Below are 16,692 nucleotides of genomic sequence, written 5' to 3'. Positions count from 1 at the left end.
GCTAAAATGCTTCCACAAATGCTCAGACTTAAAACAAAACCATCTGTGTTCTTCTACATAGAAAACAGAACTGGAAGGGACCTCGAGGTCTTCTAGTCCAACCCCCTGCTCAAGCAGGAGAGCCTATACTATTTCGGACAAATAGTTGTCCAGTCTTTTCTTAAAAACCTCCAGTGATGGAGCATTCACAACTTCTGGAGGCAAGTAGTTCCACTGGTTAATTGTTCTCACTGTCAGGAAACTTCTCCTTAGTTCTCGGCTTTTTCTCTCCTTAATTAGTTTCCATCCATTGTTTCTTGTCCTGCCTTCTGGTGCTTTGGAAAATAATTTGATCCACTCTTCTTTGTGGCAGTCCCTCAAATATTGGAACACTGCTATCATGTCGCCCCTAGTCCTCCTTTTCTCTAGACTAGCCAAACCCAAGTCCTGCAACCATTCTTCAATATGTTTTTGTTTCCAGGCCTTTAATTATCGTAGTTCGTCTTCTTTGTACTTTTTTCAAAGTCTCAACATCTTTTTTGTAATGTGGTGACCGAAACTGGATGCAGTATTCCAGGCATGGCTTTACTAAGGCTTGATAAAGCGGTAGTAATACTTCCGTAATTTTGATTCTGTGCCTCTGTTTATACAACAAGTATAGAATAGAATAGAATAGAATAGAATAGAATAGAATAGAATAGAATAGAATAGAATAGAATAGAATAGAATAGAATAGAATAGAATTTATTGGCCAAGTGTGATTGGACACACAAGAAATTTGTTTTGGTGCATATTCTCTCAGTGTACATAAAAGTAAAAGAAAAAAAATACCTTCATCAAGGTACAACATTTACAACACAAATGATGGTCATAGGGTACAATTTAACCCTTAATGATAGCAACAAAAAGTTAGTCATACTGTCGTGTCCCCCTCCCCCTCCGACAACCGGGTCTAGGAAGTCTGTATCAAGCGTGGCCACGAAGCCTCTGCAGCTTTGCCAAATTCCTTTCAGATTTCTCAGGGCAGGCAGGAATCCAAGTTGTGACTTCAGCAAACCAGATGAGACTTTGCTTGACTCAAAGTTGCTTGACTCAAGCTGATCCTTTATATAGGCTGTGGGGTGTGGCTCCATGACTCAGCACTTATCCAGGCCTGCCCCTCCCTTCCTTCTGCTGACATTACCTCTCAGATCTCCGGAAGCGGGGATCCTCCCACTGTGGGTTCTCTTCCTCTGGATCTGCTGCCGGTAATTCCAGCACGTGGCTGGCTCCATGCTCCCACGCTGTAGGAGTGAGGTTTGTTTGTTCATTCCTGACATTCTGTCCGGGCATGGTGCCAGGGCTGGGGGCTGGAGGCATGCCAGGCCGTTCCTCTTCATTATCAGACTCTGAATCTGATAGCAGGCCCGGGAGGAGGCGGGAGGGGCCCGGCTGAGGAGAGGAGGGAGGACGAGGCACAACACATACAGTCATAAGTGGAAAGAGATTGGTGATGGAAATGATGAGAAGATTAATAGTAGTGAAGATTTAGTAAATAGTTTGACAGTGTTGAGGGAATTATTTGTTTAGCAGAGTGATGGCCTTTGGGAAAAAACTGTTCTTGTGTTTAGTTGTTCTGGTGTGCAGTGCTCTATAGCGTCGTTTTGAGGGTAGGAGTTGAAACAGTTTATGTCCAGGATGTGAGGGATCTGTAAATATTTTCACGGCCCTCTTCTTGATTCATGCAGTATACACAACCAAGGATTGTGTTAGCATTTTTGGCTGCTGCCTCACACTGCTGGCTCACATTTAAGTGATTGTTCACTAAGACTCCAAGGTCTTTAGGGAGTCAAGCTATTCTCCAAAAGCACCTGAGAGTAGAACAAGAAGCAATGGATGGAAACTAATCAAGGAGAGAAACAACTTAGAACTAAGGAGGAATTTCCTGATGGTGAGAACAATGACTCAGCGGAACAACTTGCCTCCAGAAGTTGTGGAGTTTTTAAGAAGAGATTGGACAATCATTTGTCTGAAATGGTATAGGGTTTCCTGCCTGAGCAGGGGGTTGGACTAGATGAACTCCAGGGTCCCTTCCAACTCTGTTATACTCTTATTCTCCAAGATTTTACCTGCCTTGTAGGACATTTCCTACATGGAATCTGCCCTCATTCATCTTGATCTTACAATGACCTCCCAAAGAAATCATCTCTTACCTTGCGCCAATTTCTTCCCTTCTTAATTGAATCGCACGTTAATTGCACATTTCCTTGACACAACAGAGGTTGCAACCAATTTAGCAGTACAAGTGCACAACTGGGTCTTGGCTTTACTTCTTCTGTTCTACAAAGCAATCAAAGTAGAGTGCTTATCTCTCTGTCTGTGACACATGCTGGTAGGTACAAACAGGTCACCCTCAACTTAGAACCGTAATGGAGCCTGCCCATTATGGTCATAAGTTGTAATGGTCATAAAGCAAGTCACCCACCCAAGTTTACAACATTCCCTTTCTTTCATTGTTTCTTCCTTCCCTCTCTTTTCCCTCCTTCCTTCCCTCCCTGCCTGCCCTATCTTCTTTCCTTCCTTCCCCCCTTCTCTCTCCCTCCCTCCTCCCTTCTATTCCTCCGTTTTTTCCTTCTCCTCTCCCTCCTTCTTCCTCCCTCCCTTCCCACTCTCTCTCTCTCTCTCCATCCCTCCTTTTCCCCCTCTCTCTCCCTCCCTTCCTCCTCTCTCTCCCACCCTGCCTTCCTCCATTTTTTCCTTCCCGTCTCCCTCCTCCCTCTTCCTCCCTCCTTCTTTCTCCTCTCTCTCTCCTCCCTCCTTTTCCCCTCTCCCTCCCTTCCTTCCCCTCTCTTCCTCCGTTTTTCCTTCTCCCACCCTCCCTCTTCCTCCCTCCTCCCTTCCCTTCTCTCCCTCCTTCTTTCTCTCTCTCCTCCTTCCCCTCCCTCTCCCTTCTTCCTTCGTATTTTCCTTTCCCATCTCCTCCCTCCCTTCCTTCCCCTTCTCTCTCCCTCCGTCCTCCCCTCTCTTCCTCTGTTTTTTCCTTCTCCCCACCCTCCCTCTTCCTCCCTCCCTCCCTTCCCTTTCTCTCTCCCTCCCTTCTTTCTCTCTCCTCCTTCCCCTCTCCTCCCTCCTCCTCCTCCTTCTTCCTTCCCTTCTCTCCCTCCTCCTCCCTCTTCCTCCTCCTTCCTTCCCTTCTCTCTCCCTCCGTCCTCCCCTCTCTTCCTCTGTTTTTCCTTCTCCCCACCCTCCCTCTTCCTCCCTCCTCCTCCTTCTCACTTTCTCTCTCTCCATCCTCCTTTTCCCCTCTCTCTCCTCCTTCCTTCCCCTCTCTCCCTCCCTACCTCCCTCTTCCTCCCTCCCTTCCTCCCCCTATCTCTTTCCCTCCCTCCCTCCCTTCTTCCTCTCTTCCTTCCCCTTCTCTTTCCCTCCCTCCCTCCCTTCCTTTTCATTTCTGCAGGAAACACAGAGAAAACTATGTGTGATTTTCTGTTTGGTTGTCTGTTTGGTCGCTGTGGATGAGAACAGTTTTCTGGTTGAAAAAGAATGAATGATAGAAGGTTATGAGAATTAGTAAGTTGTATGAAGGGGGCATCTTATTTTACAGATAACTGATTTCAAGTTCAAAGGTCTTCTCTCCTGCAGATAGCCTTTTTTTTTGGAGTGAGGTTGCTGGCAGATAGATCTCTATCCATACATTTTTGCATGTTTGTACACCTATAGAAATGTCTGACTTTAGAGGGGTTGATGGGGATTTTACATTCACAAGGTTGGGTTTGTGCTAGAATTGGTGACTCTAGATTGACACGAGGAAGGTGAGCATAATATTGATTTTGAGAGAGGGGTGGAAGGAAGGAAGGAAGGAAGGAAGGAAGGAAGATAGATAGATAGATAGATAGATAGATAGATAGATAGATAGATAGATAGATAGATAGATAGATAGATAGATAGATAGGCATGACCTGAGTATAACTCATAAAATCATCTGCTACAATCGCCTTCCTGTCGAAGACTACTTCAGCTTCAATCGCAACAATACACGAGCACACAATAGATTTAAGCTTAATGTTAACCGCTCCAATCTTGATTGAAGAAAATATGACTTCAGTAACAGAGTTGTTAATGCCTGGAATGCACTACCAGACTCTGTGGTCTCTTCCCAAAATCCCAAAAGCTTCAACCAAAAACTATCTACTATTGACCTTACCCCATTCCTAAGAGGTCTGTAAGGGGCGTGTAAAAGAGCACCAACGTGCCTACCATTCCTGTCCTAATGTCCCCTTTGATTGTATCCAATTTGTATGGTCATTTCATGCTTATATATACTGTTGTGTTTGACAAATAGATAGATAGATAGATAGATAGATAGATAGATAGATAGATAGATAGATAGATAGACAGACAGACAGACAGACAGACAGACAGACAGACAGACAGACAGACAGACAGACAGACAGACAGACAGACACACACACACACACACACAGAGAGAGAGAGAGAGAGAGAGATACTGGTAGATAGATACTGATGGATGAATGGATGGATAGATAAGATAAGATAAGATAAGATAAGATAAGATAAGATAAGATAAGATAAGATAAGATAGACAGACATGGATGGATGGATGGATGGATGGATGGATGGATGGATGGATGGATGGATGGATGGATGGATGGATGGAAGGATGATAGGTAGGTAGGTAGATAAATAGATGGATGGGTAGATAGATAGATAGATAGACAGACAGACAGAGACAGAAACAGACAGAGACAGATAGACAGATAGACGGATAGAGAGAGATACAGATATAAAGATATAGAGATAGATGATAGATAGATAGATAGATAGATAGATAGATAGATAGATAGATAGATAGATAGATAGATAGATAGATAGATAGATAGAGAAGACAGACAGACAGATGATAGACAGATGAAGAGAATATTTGTAGCTCTGGAGTCATGTGGTGTCCTTGTTGCCTTTGAGCTTGCTTGTTTTCTTGTGGACAGTTCATTATCCAATTAGGAAATGTATTTTTAGCACTTATGCTGTTACCTAATTGGGTAATGAAACATCTACAAGAAAACAACTTAGCTCAGGCAACACCAAGGACAAGAAAGAGAAGGAGAAAAAGAAAGGTTGTGGGGGGGGGGGGAAGAGAGAGAGAGAGAGAGATTAAAATTTTCTGCTCATCTTGTAGAGGTAGCCATAAATCTAGAGTCATTTTGTTGCTCGCTTTTCTCAGGTTCAGGACAAGTTCCGTCTGGATCTGTCTGACGAGGAAGCTGTCCACTACATGCAGAGTTTGATCGACGAAAGTGTCCATGCGCTCTTTGCAGCGATGGTGGAACAGATCCACAAGTTTGCTCAGGTAAGAACTTCTTCGAGATTCTCCTAAAACCAGACCAAGAAGCTCATCTAACAGAATGAAGGATTGCCGGCTTAGGAAGGCAACCAGATTCTCTCCTGAGAACTGTGATGGCTAATCTCCAGATCAGATGTAGACCCCTGACGTTGGATAGGACGTCTTTATGAGGTAACGCTGCTGGAATTCGGCATCGAAGCGGTTTAATAGCCATTGGGGTCACTTCCTTTCCCTCAAAATTAGGAGTGAACAGGAATGGGAGACCTTCTGGAATGTTCTCTCTTGTGTTTTTCCTTGTCCGATTGTCAAACCTTATTCAAGGAGACAAGAAATGCTTCACTATGATGAAGGTGAATGCAAAAATTGGAGATAAGGTATGGATCTTGGAAACGACAAGGGTAACTTCCAGCTCTCCTTTATGTGCGAGTCCATTAAAGCACAGCTTTATTATTTTTATAAATAATTCACCACGGTGAACATATCCTTCCTCCTCCTGTTTTCCCCACAACAACAACAACCCTGTGAGGTGAGTTGGGGCTGTGAAAAAAGGGCTGGATGGTCTCTTGGTGATTGGCCCAAAGTCACCTAATTAGCTTTCATGCCTAAAATGGGACTAGAACTCACCCTCTCCTGGTGATTGGTCTAAAGTCACCCAGCTGGCTTTCATGGCTAAGGCAGGACTAGAACTCACAGTCCCCTGGAGATTGGTCTAAAGTCAACCAGCTGGCTTTCACGGATAAGGCAGGACTAGAACTCACAGTCTCCTGGTGATTGGTCTAAAGTCACCCAGCAGGCTTTCACGGCTAAGGCAGGACTAGAACTCTCAGTCCCCTGGTGATTGGTCTAAAGTCACCCAGCTGGCTTTCACGGCTAAGGCAGGACTAGAACTCAGTCTCCTGGTGATTGGTCTAAAGTCACCCAGCTGGATTTCAGGGCTAAGGCAGGACTAGAACTCACAGTCCCCTGGTAATTGGTCTAAAGTCACCCAGCTGGCTTTCACAGCTAAGGCAGGACTAGAACTCACAGTCCCCTGGTGATTGGTCTAAAGTCACCCAGCTGGCTTTCATGGCTAAGGCAGGACTAGAACTCACGGTCTCCTGGTGATTGGTCTAAAGTCACCCAGCTGGCTTTCATGCCTAAGACAAAACTACAACTCCCAATCTCCCAGAGACAAAATTCACTGCAAAGATATTTCTTCTTGTTCTGCTGTTCTACCAACGTTATGCTCTTCATGACATACATTTACATTCTTTCAGTGAGTTGTTGAGGCTACTTGGAGGTTTATCTGTGTCCTGAGGGTCACCAGGTGGCCTCAACGATTCTCTAAAAAGGATGCAAATGACCAGCTGTCTGCAAGGAGTATAAATCCTTCCATTCCCCACCAGCCAGTCAGAGCTGAAGAAGCTTCTTGGATGAGAAGCGAAACGTCTTCAAAAGAAAAAGAAAGAAAGAAAGAAAGAAAGAAAGAAAGAAAGAAAGAAAGAAAGAAAGAAAGAAGGAAGGAAGGAAGGAAGGAAGGAAGGAAGGAAGGAAGGAAGGAAGGAAGGAAGGAAGGAAGGAAGGAAGGAAAGTCCAGTTGCCTCTTGAAAAAGCACCTTTGGGACAACCATGACCTGGATGACTGAGAATTTTTATTTATTTTATTTATTTATTTTATTTTGTCACAACAATATATGTAGGAATCATACAAAAGATTATACCGTATATAAACATATATGAATAAATATAAGGAGGTATAAGCATATATATAGGAAGAAGAAAAGAAAAAAAAACAATAGGACAGGAACGGTAGGCACGTTTGTGCGCTTATGCACGCCCCTTATGGTCCTCTTAGGAATGGGGTGAGGTCAATAGTAGAAAGTTTTTGGTTAAAGCTTTTAGGATTATGAGAAGAGACCACAGAGTCAGGTAAAGTATTCCAAGCACTGATGATTCTGTTACGGAAGTCATATTTTCTGCAATCTAGATTCAAGCGGTTGACATTAAGTTTAAATCTATTAGTTGCTCTAGTATTAATCTCCATGGACATTTTCCTGAGTGTTACTCTTGATTCCGGCTGGCAAGTTTCTTCTTTTAATTAGAAGAAGAATCAATTGGTGCTTTAATTCCTGCGCACAGTGACTCATGAAGTCGACAGTTTCTACAAAAACAGAGACTTATTAAAAGCTCTTATCTGAGCCAGCGTAACCAACTGTCCTGCCAATTTCGGTTTCACCCTACCGTTTTTGAGTCTCCCTCTTCCTTCCCACTCCAATCGCCACCAACCCGAAGTAAATATGTAGGATTCTTGATCTGATATCAAGTTTAATTAACTGGAAAACATCACTGGAAGCCGCGTACTTGTTACTGGGTTTTTTTTCTAATGCTGTATTATGAGCAGCACACCAAGTCGTGATAGTTTCCTATTGGCGGCTACTATCCAAGATAATCCCAAAGGTGTTTTGTTTTGTTTTTTCAAGAGGCAACTGGACTTTCTGGTGTTTTCTTCGAAGACGTTTTGCTCCTCATCCGAGAAGCTTCTTCAGCTCTGACTAGATGGTGGGGAATGGAAGGATTTATGTTCCTTGCAGACAGCTGGTCATTGGCATCCTTTTAGAAGATCATTGAAGCACTTGGAGGTTTATCTCCAAGTGTCCTCAAAGTCACCTGAATATTGCTCTTGCTTCTTGTAGCCTGCAATTTTTCCTCTGGAAATCCATTCCTACTCCCCCGCCATTCAAAAGGTGTTTATCCCAAACTGTATAGCTAAAAGTCTGTAGAGATTCTCAGTCATCCAGGTCATGGTTGCCCCAAAGGTGCTTTTTCAAGAGGCAACTGGACTTTCTGGTGTTTTCTTTGAAGACGTTTCGCTTCTCATCCCAAGAAGCTTCTTCAGTTCGGACTGGATGGTGGCGAATGGAAGGATTTATATTCCTTGCAGACAGCTGGTCAGTTTGCATCCTTTTTAGAGAGCCGTTGAGGCCACTTGGAGGTTCATCTGTGTCATCAGGGTCACCTGAGGGGTGCAAATGGGTGCGGAGCCTTCTGGGAACTGTTGATAGGACCGTGTTCTGTGGTCTGGAGATAGATGATTTCATATCCTTTCCCCTCTGTTGAGAGAGGGCTGTTCGGTTTTAATATAGATAGCTCCAGGAGTCTCTGAAAGAATGCACATGACGATGCCATTGGCCCAAATCATTGGCCATTGTTTTAACCTATTGCACAAAATTTATGCGCCGCTCAGTTTGTGAGCTTGTAGGAGATGAGCTGGAAGGTGGTGTTAGACATGTCATCGGTTTGGAATCATTGTGCAGCCACAAGAAACCCAAATCCAGGCCCCCATGAATTCTCTTGACCCTTACATAGCGCCCGTTCAGCTGTGATCATTACCTGACCACATTCTGATGTATTGGCTTCTCTCAGGTTTCCTCTTTCTGCTATATATTCAAAATGGACACACATACACACACACACACACACACACCACACACACACACACACACACACACACACACACACATGTGTGTATGTATCTGAATGTATATAACATGTATTTGTGTGTTATGTATGTGTATGGACATTTATATCCATACAAATTCTCTCTATATATAGATACAGAGAAAGAAAGAAAGAAAGAAAGAAAGATAGATAGATAGATAGATAGATAGATAGATAGATAGATAGATAGATAGATAGTTAGTTTGAGAGCAGGCAAAATACTTTTATTTCTAATGGGGGCCAGTGTGCTCACAGTAAAAAATGACAGTAAATATTTCTCTTCTCTTCTCTTCTCTTCTCTTCTCTTCTCTTCTCTTCTCTTCTCTTCTCTTCTCTTCTCTTCTCTTCTCTTCTCTTCTCTTCTCTTCTCTTCTCTTCTCTTCTCCTCTCCTCTTCTCTTCTCTTCTTTTCTCTCCCCTCCCCTCCCCTCCTCTCCTCTCCCTCCTTCTCCTCTTTCTCCTTCTCCTCTTTCTCCTTCTCCTCTTTCTCCTTCTCTTTCCCCCCACTCCTATCCTCTCCGTCTCCTCCTCCTTCCCCTCTCTCCCTCCCTTCCTTTCTCCTTTCTCTTTTCTCCTCTCCTCTTGTCTTACCCTACTCTACCCACACTATCTATCCTATCACCTCATCTCACCCTACCCTACCCTATCGTCTTATCTCATCTCATCCCACCTTACCTTACTTTACCTTACCTTATCTTCTGTAATACATTCTTTGGTGCTTTGAACTCAAGAAATGCTCCTGGTTCTTTGCACCTGACATGAATCCTAAATTAGCGCTAGATGAGGGTCGAGGGAATTTACAGGAGGCTGGGCTTGGTTCTCTTGTGGCTACGCAATGATTCCAAACCGATGACACATTTAACTCCGCCGGCTCACCTCCTACTGAGCTCTTCTGAATGGCTTACCAGACTTGATTGGCGTACCATCAAAATTATTTTTTTTAAAAAAATCACTTATCTTTCAAACAGAATAAGTAACCACAAAGTATGATAAATTATCAGTAGGCACCATAAATTAGCAATAAGCGCCTTGATGCGAGAAACACACGAAAACTGTAGCTTGAAACGTGTTTCGCACAACTTTGGAAAGCAAGGAGAAAAATCAATCTGGTGCCTCTTTCCTCACATTTGTGGAGTGGGTAGAGGCAATCCTCTTACTTCCCTTCAGAAAGCTAAATTATTCTCCAGGCCATCAAAAAAGGTTGCCCAGCCTTTTATGCTGGCTTGTAAAAATTCCTCCAAGATAATTTCATGTAAAGCAGTCTCAAAACAGCTATTTTAGCGTTAAGTATTATGCCTCAGTATCCCTTTGAGCACACTTAGATTCATTTTTCCCTGCTCTCTCTGTTCTTGGTTTTTTGCCAGGTGAATGTTAACTTGTTCCTTCCTTCTCTACCCTACTTTGTCAGGCTGATAAAGCTCGCCAGATACAATGCAGGGAAAGAAACCAAATACAGTCTCATTAGGGCTTGAAGGAACACAGGTTGAGCTACCTGATAATGCCATATCTTCTAATGGAGGACAGGTGTAACTAAGAAAAGCTGTTAGGAAAATTAAGTTCCATTCTCAGCGGCCATCAACTGGGCACCAGTAGAAGAGGATGTTTGTAATTCAGGGTTGACAGTGGTGGGTTTCAAATTTTTTTGCTACCAGTTCTGTGGGCGTGGCTTGGAGGGCGTGGCATGGCTTAGTGGGTGTGGCATGGTTTGGTGGACATGGGTTAGTGGGCGTGGCAGGGAAAGGATACTGTAAAATCCCCATTTCCTCCCGATCATCTGGGACTAGGGAAGCAGAGAATAAATGGGGGTGGGACCAGTCAGAATTTTTACTACCAGTTCTCCAAACTACTCAAAATTTCCGGTACAGGTTTTTTGTTTTTTTTTTAATTTGCATTTATATCCCGCCCTTCTCCGAAGACTCAGGCCAGCTTGCACTATGTCAAGCAATAGTCTTCATCCATTTGTATATTATATACAAAGTCAACTTATTGCCCCCAACAATCTGGGTCCTCATTTTACCTACCTTATAAAGGATGGAAGGCTGAGTCAACCTTGGGCCTAGTGGGACTTGAACTTGCAGTAATTGCAAGCAGCTGTGTTAATAACAGACTGTCTTAACAATCTGAGCCACAAGAGGCAGGTTCTCCGGAACTGGTCAGAACCTGCTGAAACCCACCTCTGAGGGTTGAACTGTTCGGTCCTTGGTGCTCTTTGAGTGTGGTTGCTTTCTTTTTTTAAAAAAAGTTTTGTTATTTTTTAAAAAACAAAGATAAAACAATCCATCTTTCCTTATTCAGTGTGTCATCTGGGCACAAACATTTCTGTGCTACATCGTTCCTCATTTGTCACATCTTTCACATTCAAGTTAACATTAATATATTAAATAATATATTAAATATATATTAAACATTTAAATATTGTAAAACTCTTCATTTTCTTCTCAGTATCTTTTGGTAATAATACCATATTGACATCAAATATCATTATTCTCCTCATACATATGCTAACAATTTTCATCTTTTATATCTCTACCTTAATATATTTTCTACTTAGTTTGGTCTCCTTCGTTTCCAAATTCCCATTTTTATTTTCCAACCATTGATAAAATACTTCCCATATCATAAAATATTCAGTTTGCTCTTTCTCCTTAATTGCTAACATTAATCTATTCATTTCTGCATATTCTAATATTTTCCTTATCACCTTCTCTTCAATGGGAATCTCTCCACTTTTCCAATTTGTGCAAATACAAGTCTAGCTGCAGTTAATACATGAATAATTAAATGGGTGCCTTCTTTCAGATGTTTTATTACCCAACTAGGCAACATCATCCATGCACATCTTAGATAAGGGAATAGAATAGAATAGAATAGAATAGAATAGAATAGAATAGAATAGAATAGAATAGAATAGAATAGAATAGAATAGAATAGAATTTTATTGGCCAAGTGTGATTGGACACACAAGGAATTTGTCTTGGTGTATATGCTCTCAGTGTACATAAAAGAAAAGATACGTTCATCAAGGTACAACATTTACAACACAAATGATGGTCAATATATCAATATAAATCATAAGGATTGCCAGCAACAAAGTTGCAGTCATACAGTCATAAGTGGAAAGAGATTGGTGATGGGAACGATGAAACGATTAATAGTAGTGCAGATTCAGTAAATAGTCTGACAGTGTTGAGGGAATTATTTGTTTAGCAGAGTGATGGCCTTCGGGAAAAAACTGTTCTTGTGTCTAGTTGTTCTGGTGTGCAGTGCTCTATAGTGTCGTTTTGAGGGTAGGAGTTGAAACAGTTTATGTCCAGGATGCGAGGGATCTGCAAATATTTTCACGGCCCTCTTCTTGATTCGTGCAGTATACAGGTCCTCAATGGAAGGCAAGTTGGTAGCAATTATTTTTTCTGCAGTTCTAATTATCCTCTGAAGTCTGTGTTTTTCTTGTTGGGTTGCAGAACCGAACCAGACAGTTATAGAGGAACTCATCAAATTTTCAGGTGACACTAAGCTGGCACGACTAGCCAATACCCCAGAAAACAAGCTCAGGATCCAAAGAGATCTGGACAGACTTGAAAAATGGGCCCTTTTTTTTTTTTATTTGAATTTATATCCCGCCCTTCTCTGAAGACTCAGGGCGGCTTACATTGTGTTACGCAATAGTCTTCATCCATTTGTATATTATATACAAAGTCAATTTTTATTGCCCCCAACAATCTGGGTCCTCATTTTACCTACTTTATAAAGGATGGAAGGCTGAGTCAACCTTGGGCCTGGTGGGACTAGAACCTGCAGTAATTTCAGGCAGCTGTGTTAATAACAGACTGCTTAGTCTGTTGAGCCACCAGAGGCCCTATCCAACAAAATGAATTTTAATGTGGAGACAAGCAAAGTTTTACCTTTAGGCAGGAAAAACCAAAAGGTGCAAACTTAGGTGAAACTGGCTCATAAAACAGTAACTGTGAGAGGGACCATGGAGTCCTAGTAGATGATCATTTGAATATGAGCCAGCAGTGTGCAGGAGCAGCCAAAAAAGCTAACACAATCCTTGGTTGTATAAACAGAGGCATAGAATTGAAATCATATGAAATATTAGTACCACTTTATAAAACCTTACTAAGACCACACCTGAAATACTGCGACCAATTTTGGTTGCCACACTACAAAAAGACGTTGTGACTTTGGAAAGATGATCAAAGGCCTGAAGACTAAAATGTATGAAGAACAGTTGAAGGATTTGAGTTTGACTAGTCTAGAGAAAAGAAGGATTAGGGAGACATGAGAGCAGTATTCCAATATTTGAGTGGCTGGCACAAAAGGAAGGGGTCAAAATATTATCCAAAGCACCAGAGGGCAGGACAAGAAGCAATGTGTGGAAACTCCTCAGAGGGAAATCCAGCCTGGAACTAAAGTGTCAGTCCTGCCCCAATCCGATCCCTTAGGTGAGAAAGACCCTCGACTCCATTTGGTTGAAGTCATAGGTTCTTTTACTAAAAGATGCTAGCTGCAGTAAAATCAGTCTAGAACTAAATTTCCCACACTTGAAAGATACAAAAGGTTTCCCCTCATCCCAACCCTCCTCTCGTGACCAGTCTGTCTTCAGCCAATGAAGATTCACCTAGATGTTTTGAGAACGCTGAGATATTCCTTTAGGGCAGGGGTCTGCAAACTTGGCTCGTTTAAGACTTGTGGACTTCAACTCCCAGAGTTCTTCAGCCAGCAAAGCTTAAACGAGCCAAGTTTGCAGACCCCTGCTTTAGGGTGTATGGCCTTGAGTGCTGCCACAAGCTGGTTCTGAGTTTCTCTGTTCTTTGTCAAGCTGTCATTCCCACCCTCCCTGCTTCCCATCACATACTGACACAGGTTTATTGCCCATTTGTTCATCCCCCCCATCCCCCATAGTGTCTGTTAGCAGGATGCCAGCGAGGCGCCAGGCCAAAGATGGCAAACCTGACATCAAGAGAAATTTCCTGACAGTGAGAACGATTAATCAATAGAACAGCTTGTCTCTCAAAAGCTGTGGGTGCTTCAACACTGGAGGTTTTCAAGAAGAGATTGAACAACCATTTGTCCAGACAGAGGGTTGGACTAGAAAACCCCCAAGGTCCCTTCCAACCCTATGAGTCTGTGATTATAATAACAGAACGACAGAGTCGTAAGGGACCCTGGAGGTCTTCTAGTCCAACCCCCTGCTCAAGCAGGAAACCCTTTACCACTTCAGGCAAATGGTTATTCAACCTCTTCTTGAAAACCTTCACTGTTCAGAAGTTCCTTAAGTTTGAAAGCATTGAGTCCAGAGTTGGTATTCAGCCAGTTCAGACCAGTTCGGGCAAACTGGTAGTGGTGATTTGCGGATAGGCCCAGCCACCCATCCCAGCGCTATGCTGTCCTAATTAGCCACATTTTCTAAGCCATGCGCATGAGCGGAAGACATTTTTGCTGCTCACATTTTTGGTGCGCGGCAAAACTGATGGTAAAATTTTATGAAACCCTCCTCTGATTGAGTCTGTTCCTAGTTAGCCCAGTGTACTTCAGCTTAAATCCCACTAATGAATGTAAAAGATAAATATAATAATAATAATAACAACAACAACAAACAACAATAACAACAACAACAATAACAACAACAACAGAGACAACAACAGAGACAACAACAACAACAGAGATGGAAGGGACCTTGGAGGTCTTTTAATCCAACCCCCTGCCCAGGCAGGAAACCCTACACCACTTCAGACAAATGGTTATCCAACATTTTCTTAAATTTTTCCAGTGTTGGAGCATTCACAACTTCTGGAGGCAAGTTGTTCCACTGATGAATTGTTTAACTGTCAGGAAACTGTCAGGACTTCCCAGAGCAAACACAAGGTATAGTTCAATAAACAAACAGCCAGTCCCCTAATCATCTTTGTTGCTCTTCTCTGCATCTTTCTAGAGTCTCAACATCTTTTTTATATCATGACAACCAAAACTGAATATAATTGGAATTTTTTTTTTAAAAAAAAATGTTCCTTAATGTTTTCTTTCTCTTTTCCTCACTCAGTACTGGAGAAAATGAGACGTCATCACTTCTGAAGGCAAAAAAAAAAAAAAAATTCACACATCCAGCTGCTTCCTGAAACTGCTGAAGATAACATCAAACAAGGATGTCATTTTGTTCTACATTGGATAATGAATTGATCAAGAATTGCCATTCCAAACTAGGACAGGGGTACATGTTCCTCACTTTTCGGTTATCAGACACAGTTTGGATAAGAGGGCAATGCTTTTCCAGAACCACAATGACAAGAAGAAAATAAATGTCTAATGGTTTTTTGAAGAACATCTGTGCACTTATTACTGTGGTCCCTCTACAGGAACAGAACTATGGAGGGACACGTGCGGCCAAGGCTTATGAACTTGGAACGGAAGTTTGGAGTCATTTCTAAAAACTTGTCCAAACTTGAGTTGGCCCTCCCTTTTAAAGTAAATTAGTTCCTACAGATTCCCCCCCTTTTTTTTTTTTTTTAGAAAAAGGGGGCCCTACAAGCTCTGGTCAGATCTGGACCTCAGAAAAAAGTCAAAGTCCTCAAAAGATATCAGCGACGGACTTCAAATGCCTGATGGGAAGAGAGCGAAAATTTTCACTTTCCTTACAACAACATAATGTATGTTGACCGTATCTGCCAAATCTAATAAAATGGCTTTGGTGCAATCTTAAGTTCTCTTTATTTAAGCTTCTTCAGCTTCCTTCCTTCTCCTGTCCTCACCCTTAGATGATGTGTCCCATTCCCACTCCGACGAACGAGTCAAGGAAGTCCATAACAAACTTGGCAACGAAGCCTCTGCAGCTTGCCAAGTGCCTTCGAGGTTTATCAGGGCAGGCAGGAGTCCAAGTTGTGACTTCAGCGATAGGGTCCGATATCAGCCAACTAGATAAGACTTTGCTTGACTCAAGGTTGGAATGCCAAAAGCAGGTCCTTTATATAGGTTGTGGGGTATGGCTCCATGACTCAGCATTTATCCAGGCCTGCCCCACCCTTCCTTCTGCTGGCGTCTCCGGAAGCGAGGGTCCACCTACTCTGAATTGTCTTCAGCTGGATCTGCTGTCAGCGTCTGGAAAAGGGAGGGGTCAGAGGGAGTAGGCCCGGGTAATTCCACCACTTGGCTGGCTTCCTTTCTCTGAAGGCTGAGCCAAAGGAACACACGCTGTATGAGTGAGGTTTATTGGGCTTCTCCTTTCACTCCTTGAATCCTCTCCGGGCATAGGGCCGGGGGCTGGAGTCATGACAGGCCGTTCATCTTCATTATCAGACTCGGAGTCTGATAAAGGCCCGGTTGGAGACGGGAGGGGCCCGGCTGAGGAGAGGAGGGAGGACGAGTCACAACAGATATAAACATCTATTTAACGATTTATTTCTAGCAGTTTCTGTTCCAGATTGACCCCCTTCAGCTTGATATCATCTTCTTTTAATGATCCCATAATCCCTCGCGTGGTGGAGTCGGGTCAACTGAATGGAGCTGAATGTTTACTGGCCTGATGCCCTTCCTGTCACCAATGCGGAGTTTTATTCAGCAGATATATTCTCATTGTGCCCAGAGAGAGAGAAATATCTGCCTCTAATAGGATCGAACTCACAGCCTCCTGATTTTGAGGAGAGAGCTCCACCTCTAGGCCACCGCACCGCACTTCACGTTGATATGACTAACGCTAAATAGAATAGAATAGAATAAAATAGAATAGAATAGAATAGAATTCTTTATTGGCCAAGTGTGATTGGACACACAAGGAATTTGTCTTGGTGCATCTGCTGTCAGTGTACATAAAAGAAAAGATACCTTCATCAAGGTACAACATTTACAACACAAATGATGGTCAATATATCAATATAAATCATAAGGATTGCCAGCAACAAA

At 42.7% G+C, this 16,692-nt stretch overlaps 1 protein-coding gene across 2 annotated transcripts in view; it reads left to right on the top strand.

The window, feature by feature from the left end:
- PIK3C3 (phosphatidylinositol 3-kinase catalytic subunit type 3) overlaps positions 1-15,481 on the top strand; it is a 166,183-nt gene extending 150,702 nt beyond the window's left edge. For both annotated transcript variants that reach the window (XM_058171421.1, XM_058171419.1), the window contains 2 exons: positions 5,201-5,326; positions 14,840-15,481. In XM_058171421.1, coding sequence (XP_058027404.1) covers positions 5,201-5,326; positions 14,840-14,854 — 141 coding nt within the window. In that variant the 3' untranslated portion in view covers positions 14,855-15,481. The remainder of the gene's footprint in view (positions 1-5,200; positions 5,327-14,839) is intronic.
- Positions 15,482-16,692: the final 1,211 nt, after the last annotated feature.

The sequence above is a fragment of the Ahaetulla prasina genome, chromosome 2, assembly GCF_028640845.1.
Source record: "Ahaetulla prasina isolate Xishuangbanna chromosome 2, ASM2864084v1, whole genome shotgun sequence".
Classification (NCBI taxonomy): Eukaryota; Metazoa; Chordata; class Lepidosauria; order Squamata; family Colubridae; genus Ahaetulla; species Ahaetulla prasina.
The sequence above is the reverse complement of the archived record's forward strand: the minus strand, read 5'-3'. Positions and strand labels throughout refer to the sequence as shown.